General features: G+C 37.5%; 1 protein-coding gene across 3 annotated transcripts in view; it reads left to right on the plus strand.

Moving 5' to 3' along the window:
- KIF16B (kinesin family member 16B) overlaps positions 1 to 13,665 on the plus strand; it is a 140,677-nt gene that overhangs the window by 24,223 nt on the left and 102,789 nt on the right. For all 3 annotated transcript variants that reach the window (XM_071422186.1, XM_071422205.1, XM_071422195.1), the window contains exons 5-11: positions 2,970 to 3,067; positions 3,571 to 3,680; positions 4,310 to 4,452; positions 5,045 to 5,213; positions 5,362 to 5,493; positions 9,460 to 9,635; positions 11,444 to 11,509. In XM_071422186.1, the coding sequence (XP_071278287.1) occupies positions 2,970 to 3,067; positions 3,571 to 3,680; positions 4,310 to 4,452; positions 5,045 to 5,213; positions 5,362 to 5,493; positions 9,460 to 9,635; positions 11,444 to 11,509 (894 nt within the window). The remainder of the gene's footprint in view (positions 1 to 2,969; positions 3,068 to 3,570; positions 3,681 to 4,309; positions 4,453 to 5,044; positions 5,214 to 5,361; positions 5,494 to 9,459; positions 9,636 to 11,443; positions 11,510 to 13,665) is intronic.

The following is a 13,665-nucleotide window of genomic DNA, read 5'->3' on the forward strand; positions in this document are numbered from 1 at the left end:
CAATTCTGTGCACAGCAATCATTTCAAGAAATATGTGGGCCAGTTAGAATGTTGAGCAGAGATCTATAAAATATCAGACCTGGATATGCAGAGAAGGGAATTCAGACCTGGATATGCAGAGAAGGCAGGACTAAAGTGTTTAAAAGTCTTCTAAGACCTGAAAGGCTGCTACAGAAAGGAAGAGGATAATTTGCTCTTTATGGTCAAGGTAGATGGGCAAAACTCAGTACATTTAAATTGCAATAAGGATTTTTCTGGTTAGATAGCACAGAAGAAGAACAGGCTTTTAATGAGAAAATTCAGCTTTTGAGTGAATTACCTATTTTGGTTCTTCTGATTTTCATGTCTGGGAACTCTGTAGGCCAGGAAAAAAAATAGTCAAAGCTGTAGTTGATCCTGCCCTTCAGCTCTAGGGGGTGAGAAGGTGAAAGTGTTTAAATATAGTTTCCAATAAAGAGTGTACTTTCTTTAAGATGTACATTTTACTAGCATAAGACTCTGGGAACTGTGTGTGCTTCCATTCTCAACATTCTATTGCTAAGTTTGAAATTACTAATTTAGAGCTCATCCTTCCTATTTTAAGCCTCTTTTTGTGGTTGCTGGATTATGTCAGACACTAATGATTTGCCTAAAACTTTGTGATAGATCTTCCATGGTTTTTTCCCCTAAGCTTTAATTAAAACTATTCAGGTGTTTCCAAGCATGAGATGAAAGAAAAGTATTTTCCCTCTTCTGTTGTGTAAAAAAATTAAAATAAAGTGTGTGTGGGAATTTCCAACTCTGACCCATGAAATTTTACCTGGAAATAGAGATTGATAATTGACAGATGTTGGGAAAGGCTGCTCCTCTGTTGCCAGAGGCAAGTGTCTCAAAAAAAGGCCTGATTTAATCTGCAAGTTTTTCCCTTAATTTGGGGTTTATTTTGGTTTTTAGGTGCAGTCATGTTAAGAACTAGGATGGGAGCAGAGAATAGATTATTATTTCAAAGAATGAAGCTTGGTTGAGAAGGATAGAGGGACTGATTAAGAGGAGGAAGAAGCTGGGAAAAGGCAGAATGCATGGGTAAAGTATAATTAAAAAACTGGAAGTGACTGGGTGATGAATTGGGAGTTTTATCTGGGCAAAGGAATGAGGAAGAGGAGCTCAAAGGTGGCACTTGGAATGAGATTGTGACAGAGTATGCAGAGGGAAGCTGAAGATTGAGGGCAGAGAGACCAGTATGGGAGCAAACTTGAGTGAGCTTGGGCAGAAGGGGTTGGATTTTTGTAGGAGTCCAAGAAGAAGAGCAATCTTTGCCCATGGAGCACTGGCTCTGGCAGAGTTTGGTGCAGGGGGAGTCCATTGGCTTTGTGTTTTCCTGTTGCCAGTTATCTGTAGAATCCCACCAGGGAGTGCCTAGTCTGTGTTCACATTGAATGTGTGGTCTGGCTGGTCCTAATTTGCATCCTGCTTAATTACAAGGCCCCTGACTGTAAACACAAGAACATTTCTTTTTGCAGTAGTAAATAGTCCATCACATTGAATCTCTTTTTAGACTGGAGGGAAATTGTAGCTGACAGACTGTTCTGTGAGCTGCTCCTGAGCCTTGACCTGTTACCCCAAAGCTCATTTGTATGTTTATATCCTGTCCTGTTATTCCAGGGAGCCATGGCTCTGAGGAAGGTTAACTGCTATCTCCCTGAAGCGTGGGGAGATGTCCTCAGCAGGACTTGGTCACCTCCCTAATCCTGCTTGGTGGGAATGGGGCAGCTGGGACTAAGCACCCTTATGTCAGATGAGACCAGACCTGTGTTACCATGATGTTTTCAGAAAAATCCTCTTTGCTCAGGATTTTCTCTTGGGAAGCTGAGAAGCTTCAGAGAGGAATGAAAACAATAATTATCTGATTGCTGCTCCTGTGTTTGCTGCTTTGGAATTGGACATTGTTTACCAAGAGGTGAATATTTGATTGGTTCCATGTGAATTGTTTTTAATTAATGACCAATCAAAGCCAGCTGTGAGTGACTCTCTGAGGAGTCATGGGTTTTTATTATTATTCATTCTTTTCTAGCCTTCTGATGTATCCTTTCTCTTTCTTTAGTATAGTTTAGTGTAGCATTCTTTTAATATAATATAATATCATAAAATAATAGATCAGCCTCCTGAGAACATGGAGTCAAATTCTCATCTCTCACCTTGTCCTGGGGACCCTCAGAAACACCACAGACCTCTGTGGCATTTTCCTGCTCTTCTGCTGTGGGGAAAACCCTCTCTACAGCTCACTGCTTGGCTGGAGAGAGCTCTTCCAGGACCAGCAAGGAAATGCATGCTAAGTTTTGGGTATCTCAGTGGGATAGGTATTATTCAGTTTGCTTTATTAAATCAATCAAGCATTTCATGCATAAAAACTCTTTATCTGCAGAGGAAAACATTCAGTAGTTAATACCAAATTAAATTTGGCTGGATTGTGGGATATGGTGAATCAAGATTTAATTTTGTCATTGTGTACTAATTCAGAGGACCTGTTGCACTTTTTAGCAGAGGAAGGACTGTGACCTGGGAATTGGGGGTTTGAATGAAAATGTCCCATGGCTATTTGTATGTGGCTCTGTTCTCTGCAGTTGTTGCCAAGTGCACAGTGAAACGAGATTGAAGCAGTTAAAGATACTGGTGAGATAAGGCAGTTCATGACTTACTCTGGGGAGCCAGTCTCTGCCTTAAGCAGTTGGGATTATTCATACTGAATGAGAGGGACAAAATGTGTTCCAGTAGCAAAGAAATGAAGCTGGTTGTACATTCTACACACAAAAGAGTTAAAGTGGCAAGGTGACTGCAGTTAAATAAAAGGCAAGAGAGTGTTTGCTGAAAAGTTTTGTTTTTTTCCCCTTTCTGGAGTCTTAAACTCTCCACTAGTCATCTAGGGTTTTATTTTTCAAAATATATTGTGCATGCATATATAGGATTGGAATTAAGAATTGTTGTTATTGCAGGGTGATGCAGGTTTGATACCTCGAATTTGTGAAGGATTATTCAGCAAAATAAGTGAAAAAACGAAGCGGAATGAGGCATCCTTTCGAACAGAAGTCAGGTAGGTCATGGTACATTAAGGCTTTACAGGTTATCAAACTTGTTTCATTTAGAAACACTCTGTTTCACTTTATCACTGGGAAGAGTGCATATTTTTTAAAAATAATTTTTTATGCTTGGCCTCAGTTCTATAATTGATTTTTGTTGGCACTTGCAGTCGAATTGTGCAGTACTTGTACCTTCAAGCCAAGAGCTGTGCATATTGTGTCATTTATATGATAGTGCAAATGCCTTTGCTACAGCATCCTCCTTTTTTTTACCCTTTATTTCAGACTAACATTAGGAGACCTTGATCTTACTCATGTCTGCTTTCTTTCCACTTCTTTCTTGCCTTTTTGGCTTTTTCCTTTATGATACAATACCTTGTAGTCATTATTATCTTAAGCCAGCTTTGGGTCTGTGTTCTTTCTCCAAGCATTTTGCTTTCATACTTGTGTTAGTATGGCTTTCCTTTTATAAAAGGCTCTTGAATCAGTCAGTGGCTTTCTGTTCTTTTTCTTTCAGTTATTTGGAGATTTATAATGAACGTGTGAGGGATCTTCTCCGACGGAAGTCATCAAAAACAAATAATTTACGAATACGAGAGCATCCAAAAGAAGGGCCATATGTCGAGGGTAAGAACACTTCAATTGTTTTACACTGCATATTTTATTACCTTTATATGTTCTAAAATGTAGTGTCTAATTGTATAGGGCATTTTATCTTTTCAAATATAAATTGTGATGGATGCAGTGCTTTACTTTAGTAAAAAGCATTGAAGGAATAGCTTCTAGTTTTGCACCTCTACTTGCTGTCCCAGTCCAAATATTATTACAGGGTTTTTTTATCAGTAAACTTATAACACATTTTTAAGTAATGTTAAGAGACTCAGTTGGTTTTAATAGTTGACTATAATTTATAAATCTTAGATATTTAGGTGAAATGAAAACCTCTTAGGATCTAATTGTCCTAATCTGTTCTCTACCAGAGAACGGTCATGTCTCTTGTGTAATTATGCTCATGTCATTCCACATAATAACAACAACAATATTAATAGGATTGTGTATTTTTTTCCTTTTTACTGCAAATGTTTAAGTTCTCCAGTGTTCATATGAAGTCTCATTCCTTTCCTTAGGTGATGAACAAGTATGACAATAAACACTAATTGCAGCAATACTTTGCAGTCATGAGGGTAATTTGAATCTTTTTGTAAAGAAAATTAAGGACATATATGAGCATACTGTAACACTCTGCTTTTCTTCAGACTTGTCTAAACATTTAGTCCAAAATTATACTGACGTTGAGGAACTTATGGATGCAGGAAATATAAACAGGACGACGGCTGCTACTGGAATGAATGATGTTAGTAGCAGGTCACATGCCATTTTCACAATCAACTTCACTCAGGTAACAAAACAAAACTCCTTCAAGAGTTTTTTTAAACCCAAGGTGCAGTTATGTTTCACTAGGTTTCTTTAGAGCATAATGATCTTTTTGCTTATATGTGGCAAACTCCTTTTCTAATGACTTCTAATGCTCTTTGTTTTTGGGGGCTTTTTAGAAAGCCCATGGATGACCTGCTAGATGAAGAGAACTTGGAGGTGGGGGAGAAATTGAGTGTAAATTTATCTGGGCATGCTGTAACTTATTGAAAGCAACATATAACTATAATTCAAATATTGTAAGCTTAATGAAATGAGTGCAGCACATGGTCACTGCATCATGTAAATTACAGCTCACAGTGTCATAGCTTGTCTGTAAATGGATAAAAAAGTTGCAAATATTACAATTTAAAGAAATGATATGGGAGTTATGCAACCATTCATTATCAAATGTCTTTCAGTGGCATCTCTAATACACTTGTCTTCTCAAGATCTCCTATTGTAAACAAGTTAAATTCAGTCATGTCATGAAAAAGGCCACTATATTTGATTCAGTAAAAGTGCAGTATTTATTAGCTTAACATACTTTTCTTTGCTTTATTTTTTCTTTTCTTTAGGCTAAATTTGATTCTGAAATGCCTTGTGAAACTGTTAGCAAGATTCATTTGGTAGATCTTGCTGGAAGTGAGAGAGCAGATGCCACTGGTGCCACAGGGGTTAGATTAAAGGAAGGAGGGAATATTAACAAATCTCTAGTTACTCTGGGAAATGTAATTTCTGCCTTAGGTGAGTCTCTGGTTTTTGTGCTTGTCTGTCTTGAGGTGTTTTTAATAATTATATACCTTTGTTTATTTACACAAATAATGGCCTATCACATTTTTGAAAATGAATGAAAAGATCTAATTTTAATTTTTTTTCTATCTTCTCATCACAGCTGATTTATCTCAGGATGCAACAAATCCTCTTTCAAAGAAGAAACAAGTATTTGTGCCTTACAGGGACTCAGTGTTGACCTGGCTATTAAAAGATAGCCTAGGAGGAAACTCCAAAACTATAATGATTGCCAGTAAGTGTTTTTAATTTACTCTTTTGGAATTCTGAATAGTTCATGCTTAATAGGATGGATGTAATATTTGGATTCCAGATGTTTTGTCAAGGCACAACATGGTTTAAACATACTAGTGATTTCTTTCTTTCTGAGCTTTCTAATAACATTCTGGTTTTTACTTACACTCTGCACACATAACTAAAGCTTTGTGCATCTGCTCTGTAATGGTGTGTGAATCAGTTGCTGTTCCAAGCTGGTGTTTTTTTGTTGCATTAGTAGCAACCTGATCTGTTTTGACATCCTGTGGGAAAGATGGTCACTTTTACCTAACCTTCTAAAAGCACACAACATTTTAACTTCTTGTCAAATTTAAGTATGATCAGTTGTCTTGAAAACTCTCACGGTTTTCTTTTTGCCCATAGGAAGGTCTGCAAGGATCACTTAGTTTAAAACCCTACCTATGCCATGTGTATTGCAGGTTTGTCAACAAATTGGAATGGGAATTTCATTCCCAAAAAAAACGAAGTGAAGCCAGGATGATGTTTAAGGGGATGTGAGGATTTTGGATGTTGGAAATCATGGAATGGTTTGGGTTGGAAGGGACCTTAAAGATCATTTAGCTTCATCCCTCCTGCCATGGACAAGGGTCACCTTTCACTAGACCAGGGTGCTCAGAGCTCCATCCACCCTGGGTAGGGTCAGAGACACAGACACCAAATCAAGGAACTATATTTACTATAATGTAAAACTGAAACAGTCACAAAAGGATAAGCTAAACAAAGCACATAATAATTAGCTAAGAATTACAAAAAGATAAGCTAAGAAGAGCACCTAATAATTACTATGAAAGAATGCCTATAGTGATTAGGAAAGATAGATCACCAGGTTACCCTAATAAAGATGCATCATCCAAGTCTGAGAGACATCAGCTGTGGGGGAAGCTGTCACAGCAAAGGACTGGAGAACCACACCTGGAAATTGGGAACTCCTGTGGTGTGTCCCCCTCAAGCCATGAGGCTCCCCCACTTTGCTATGGCAGTGGCCCAGGTTTAAACTGTTAAACAAATAAGTGGATGTAATTTCTAATGTCATTCTCCTGTTGGCTTTTTCTCAAAGACTGCCATAGGCTCAAGGAGGAACCAAGGGAGTTGTCTCTGATTGTAATACCTCCCCTAATTAGGCCAGATGTAGCCTTACCCAGTTTCTAGATATGTAAGGGTGAATACATGTTTTGCCAGTAAATGAACATATATATAACAATACTCTGCTCATGACCAAATATATGTATGGCATTTGGTTGGAAGGTTCATCTCTATGTCAGCTTTGGCTCAGGGCCTGTTGTTCAGGCCTTAGCACTTCCCTGTCTCAGTGTCTCACCACCTTCTGGATTCTTGGGGTCTCTCGCTCTCAGAGTGACCCTGAGAAATGTTAGAAAGTCTCTTTTCCCAGCCTGGTGCTTGAGGAAGGAGTCAGAGCTCTTCAGTTCTTGGTCTCAAGGTTGTTTATTGTTCCTTATCTATAAAATTCTTTCTCCTGTCCAGCTGAGATCTGCTCAGCAAGACAGTCTGAGGCACTCTGCCTGCTCTCGGGGTGGTGTTATCTTTTTATACTAAAAACTACATGTACAATATTTACAATTATTTTCCAATACCTATCACCTATGTTAGACAGTGAGCTTCTACTCTAAAAGTGCCACCATCACAGCAGAAGATGGAAGCCAAGAAGGAGAAAGGCTGGACATGCCCAGATTCCTCCATCTTGCCCCCTGAACCCCCATTCTGAAAAGCCTGAAAATCTATTTTTTCACCCCATAATAAATTCACTATCATTCGACTCTAAACTGTGGTGGCTTGCAAATCTTCATATAAGGTTGGTAGTTTGCTCCATGGGTCATATTCAAAACCACAGGCATCTTGGGCTTTGTGCCAGGCAGGGGTCTTGGCCATCCAGGACAGCCAGAGGGGTGTCCTGAGTTCCAACACTGGATAAAGAATTTTGTCCTAATATCTGATCTAAATCACTCCACTTTTAGCTTAAAACCATTTACCAGCCCAGCATGTGGCAGGCTTTCTGGGCCTTAAGCACAGACTGCTGGTTCATGTTCACCCACTAAAAAGAACCCCTAAGTTATTTTCTGCAGGGCTGCTTGCAATGAGTTCTTTCCCCCAGTCTGTGCTCTTATGTGGGACTGCCCTGACCCAGGTGCAGTGCCTTGCACCTGGACTTACTGACCCTCAATAGGTCCCTGTGGGCCCTCTTGTCAAGCCTGTCCAGCTGCATGTGAGGAGAAGAGCAGCTCTGAAATTTCTCTCACTCTTTCCTGCTCAAGTGAAATGTGTTCTTAACTGGTGCACTCCCCTTTTGGGAATGTGGGATAGCAGAATGGAGGGAATAAAATGTATCAGACCAGGTTCTGGTTCTTCAGAACCAGTCAGATTCTCTGGATAGCAGTTCCTTTGTTGTAGGATTTTGGGGATGTTTTTGGAATCCGTGCCATTTGTTTTCCTCAGGAGAATCATAGTAGTGCCAGTAGATGATTGTGGACCAGACTCTGCTTTGGTTTTCTGGCTCTTTAAGTAAAGCTGTGCTGGCAACTTTCTTCTTGCTGCTTTCTTGCAGTTCCACGTTTTTGGGCCTTTTTTTTTTGACAGAGGGCTTGGGAAGAGAAGTTTTAGAAACACAGTGAGCTTTCAGTGCCTGTACTAATGATTACAGTACCCAGCTTCTTTCTCAACTGTTTCCTCATCTATTAGTGATGCTTCTGCTAGGCAGAGCCCTGTTGGTTGATCTTTTCTTCAGCAGTAGCTCTACTGGTAATGTGGCAGAATTCCCTAACAGCCCAGCAAGCTGTCCACACACGTTTGTCCTGCCTTTTCTATAAGTAAGCACAGAAACAAAATGCAGGAAGATCACTTTAAACTGTAGGAAAGGCTGTAGAAAATATGTCTGATTAGGATTTGTCATATTTCTGTAACATATTTTAACATCCTTCCAGAAAAAGAATTACTGAGTAGTGGAGAGGAAACAGTAGATAAAACAGAGAAGGGAGAGTGTGAGCTAGGGGAATTATAGGTTGTTTCAAAGTGCATCTCCTGTAGATCAGAGAGTTTCTACCACCAAAAAAAATTGTTTTTGAGAGAATGAGAAAGGACAGATTATTTTAGTTGCTTAATTAGTTTTGCAGGTGTTTTCATTGTCTGATTCTCTGAATCTCTTTTTCAGTTTGATCATGAAGATTTCTGGATGGTTTTTTTCTTCTGTTTTTCCACACATCTATTTGGATGCCTTAATTATCTTTTTAATTTGGAACATCATATATATTGTTAGGAAAATTAAGGGAAGGATAGCATTAGCACTTGCATTTAAATTGCATTGTTTTTCCTGGTTAGGTTGCTTGAAAAATAATACTGGTTTTTCTTGATGCATCAGACAGCTGACAGTTCTCTGTGCTGCCACATGCCTACAGCTCCGGAGAACAGCTAGGTTTGTCAATTGTAGAAGCTCTTCTCTTGTTTTGGTTCTCCTGTCTGGTTATTTTTTGTTTTAATGCTGTTTAATTTCCCTACTGTGTTTTGCCTGGAATGTCTTTTCTTTTCAATGATTACACTGATACTGAAAAAATATTCACTGTTTTCTCAACTGATCTTGTACAAAATTGCAAGAAAACCTGTGAAGTATTCATATAGGACATTTATGTTCACCAGGGAGATGTAAATGTTAAATAAATTGACAGCAAGATTTCTTTGCAACACTTGGTTGTTAGACCTGATTAGCCTAATACACTTCTCATACAGTGTTTACTTATGCAAAGTTATAGTGACATGAAATTGGTGAAGAGTTGGAACAAATTGTGTCCATACTGGTAAATGATGTATTTCTGTCTCTTCACCCACATTAAATTTATCTGACTTTTAAAATATAAACTAACTTCAGTAAATGCAACATATGGTGCTAGATAAACTGCTTCTGATTTCACATCCTTAGCTATTTCACCTGCTGATGTCAATTATGGAGAAACTTTGAGTACACTTCGCTATGCAAATAGAGCCAAAAACATCATCAACAAGCCCACAATTAATGAGGATCCCAACGTCAAACTGATCCGTGAGCTGAGAGCTGAAATAGCCCGACTGAAAGCCCTGCTTGCTCAAGGGAATCAGGTTAGCTTGACTTGCAATTGATGTGTAATTTTCCTTGAGTTATAACATCTATTTCTAGAATGTAATTATCTTTCATTATATTGATTTGAGTAAACAAGCTCGATGAGGCTACGAATGAATATTAGTTTCCTGATGGAATCATTTTCCATATGGCCAGCAGATTGCCTCTTTTTTAACATAAGGGAGGAAAAATTCTCTTCCCAAAGCTTTTAGGTTTCTTATAACATAATCTGAGCTGGATTGTAGTGTGCTGTGGAACAGGTAGCATAAGGAGCCTGAGCAGGAACCTTCTGGGTCTGTCCTGAATGTCCTGGTGTACTTTGTGTAGTATCTTAAAAGAAAGTTTAAAGGATTCAAGATGCATAAATATAAAAATGTAGAGTATGAATGGATTTAAACAATACATTTTATTTGTGTTTAGCTGTGCAGTACATTAGAAGGCACATAACATTCTAAACATGTAAAAAATATTTTCAGAAAGAAAACAAAAATGCTCTGCTTCACTTTTACATGATTCTCTTTATTCCTTGGTCAGTATGATCTGCTGGAAACAGTCACTGCACAGGTTTAATTAAGTTTAGCTTCTCCTGTGTTCCCAGGGTGGTGAAACCAAAGTAACAATAAAGAATATCCAATTGGTTCAGGCCAGTTGTCTCTTGTGCATAATGTCATTTAGATCTGCTAGGTTTCATACTGGAGTGAATATAGTTTGGAAGTATCTGAAGTACTACTTCAGATTTGTTTCTAGAATTATGTCATTCTGTTTTAGATGGTCTGTGCAGTGTGAAATGTCAGTTCAGCATGGACCATTGTTAGAAGAGAAGGACTTCAGCTGGATTTCATGCTATAAAAAATTTGCTGAAAAAGGGGATGGAAGCAGAAATAGTTATTGTAGATGATTGGAGCAGAGAGCTCTGCTTTGTTACAAACAGTTAAAAAACTCTTTATGGGATTGATTTACTTGTGGTTTTTTCATATTCTTTAGGAGGGGAAACCTAATTATTTTCAAAATATGATTTGATTTAGAGTTAGCAAAGTAGATATAATTTGGACCCCCTTGAAGTTTGAATGCTTTGACATAGTTTCAAGCTGGAAAATAGTGGTTATTGCAAAATAAATCTGGTTCAGTGGTAGGATGTGGTAGATGGCTGTGTGGGAGACAATAGAGAACTTAAGTTTATTGAATTTGTGATGGTTGGTAAAACAGCAGGTGGTGTATTACATATGCACAATGGTACAAATCTCTGTATAATTTATTTCCTGTTTCCTTTGTATCACCAGAGCACTGTATTGCAAATGCTTCTGTAGGTCTGAAGATACTGCTTACCAAATGGTGCTGGATTCAGTGTAGAAGGCTCACACAATGAGTACTGCCTGTGTGTTTTTGTTCTTTAGTAATTTTCCTCTTCTAAAGCCAGTTATGCTAAGATGATATTATTATAGATAAAGCAGTATACATAAATATTAAAGCAAAATGGACAACTATTCATGCATAGTAAAATGTCATGTTTTTTAAAATATAAAGAAAGCTGTATTAGGAGTTACCTGTTATAAATGTGTCTGGCTTCTCTGTGTGGGGCTATGTGTATGAGTGAGTGAAAATAGTACTTTCAAGCCAATTTGAAATACCTGCTTTGACAAGATTTTGATTATTCTGTTTACAGTATTTCAAGGTAAAATGATATATATTAAAGTTCAAGGAAGTTTATGCTAAGAACTCAGAAAAGTTGAACAATTCAGTTTCATTTGGTTCCCCCAGAAATTGTCTGTTTTCTTTTTGAACTGATGTTTACTCTTCATGGTTTTAGATTGCACTCTTGGATTCTCCAACAGCTTTAAGTATGGAAGAAAAGCTTCAACAGAATGAAGCAAGGGTGAGTTAAAATTTCATAAAGCAGTTTTTAAACATCAAAGAAAAGGAAAGGTGGGTGGTCTGGATGCAGACGTACTCATAATTTTCAGGATTTTTTTTTATGTCCAACTAAGCTTTTTCCAAACAGGAGCATTGCCTTGGTGCTTTAAAAAAAAAGTAGGTGTGTGAATTAATAATTTTGTTATCCTACTAATATAACATTGTAACTAAGAACAAAATACATCTTTTATGTTTATGTAGTAGTTCTGTTTATGAAAATGAAATTAAAAGACTTGTTCCCTGACCAGCCTGCCTTACTAAGAAAGTATGTTTGTAAATAGCCTAGAGAGGGAAAAGTCACTAAATGACAGTAAAAAGTAGCAAGTAATCACAGTAAGACAATATTCAGGGTGTAGAAAAAACAGCAAAAGATTATGGGGAGAATGGTCACCTCTTCTATGCTTTGAAGTAATTTATAACTTGTGTGGGGTAGGTTTTAAGAAAACTTCAGTATTTAAATCTGGTGTGTACAAATCTATTAAGTGCCTAATTAGCTATTTTTCTGGGGGAGGGTCTTAGGTCTAGGTATACTTCACAGTGTGCTTTTCACCAAGTTTTTTCAATAATCCAGCCAAATGTAGATGGTGGAAAAAATTTCCAGACAGTTTGGATAACTCACAGCATCCAGAAGAATCTAGATATAATGGTACTATCATTTCTCTGACTAGCAGTCTTTCATTCTTTATTGTATCATTCTGTGTTAATTCTTTCCTGTGTATTAGCTTGCTTTGAAAGCTGTTGCAAATTGGTTCAAAAAAAAGAGTAAAAGTTGTACTTTGAAAGAGGCAATAGGGAAATATTTGGAAGTATTCAAATATCTGGCAGCAGATATTTAGTTCTGAATACTGCCAAAAAGATGGCAATCATATGTAGATATGATGTCTTAAAAAAAACTAGCTCCTTAGGTGGCTTAAATGGTCAGGTTTACACTGGTACTGCTTCAACCTTTAGAATTGAACACTTATTCTTGCCTTCAGAATCCTGTTTTATTTATATCCTTAGTCTTTTTGAGTATAAACAAAAAGCTTTTATCTAAGAGTAGCTCAGTAATGTAAATTGCTGACTATGGGCTAATTGGAGTATGTTATTCATGTTCTGACAGTAACCATTGCTTATGGTGCTCAGAAGTGTTGGCCCTGCTCTTTGGGGTATTTATCAAGTGTATTTTATTACCTTTGTCAGCCTTGTTAAAAGGTTATGTGATTACTATTCATGATAATTACAACAGACATAATTACTGAAAATTCTTGGTAGATATTGCAGTGGTTGTAGCTTTTTTATAATTGAATGAGTGCAATAACTAATTTGTTTGTATAGATTAAAAAACTTTATCACCATATTTATATTGCCTGACAAGTATATGGTGACTTTCTTTAATGAGTTGATTTGCCTTATATAAGAATAACTTGGAGTAGTTTAATTTAAAAACATTTCATTTGAAAGATTTAATTAAAAATGAAATGAAGTATTTCTGAGCAATACAAATTGTTCTGGTGTGGTGAATAGAGCTGTGATAGACTTCCTTCATGTTTTTCTTTAATATTTTGAAATTTATTTTGTTTTAATGTTCCAATTAGCAGCACTAGGAATTATAGTAATGCATTGAAAAGTGTGCCTACTTGTCTTTGATGAAATCTTGAGATGCAGGTAGAGATGAGAGAAGTTTCTGTAGCTGTCATGGATTAATTTGGAGCTGATCTGCAAAGACCAAAAAAAAACAGCTGCAGGTGGCAAATGAGGAGATGTTTGGAGCAACTGCAACGAAGGCTTCTCTTTGTGCAATGGCATTATATGAAAGTTACCTAAAGAGGTGGATGAGTGCTTGATCAGGAAAGGAAGGACAAAACCTGAGCATTCTGACCTCAGTTTGGGGGAAGGTCATGGAGTGGGTCATCTTCAGTCCAGTCACACGGCATGTAGAGAACAGCCAGGGGAATCAGGCCCCATCAGCAGGGGTTCAGGAAAGGCAGATCCTGCTTGACCAACGTTATTGTATTTGCTGGGACCCTCGTGGCAGGCAGGAATCTGACTCCATGTTCTCAGAAGGCTAATTTATTATTTTATGATACTATATTATATTTAAGAATACTAAACTATACTAAAGAATACAGAAAGGAT

The sequence above is a fragment of the Agelaius tricolor genome, unplaced genomic scaffold (genome assembly GCF_023055355.1).
Source record: "Agelaius tricolor isolate 1412-34295 unplaced genomic scaffold, bAgeTri1.0.p SCAF_1, whole genome shotgun sequence".
Classification (NCBI taxonomy): Eukaryota; Metazoa; Chordata; class Aves; order Passeriformes; family Icteridae; genus Agelaius; species Agelaius tricolor.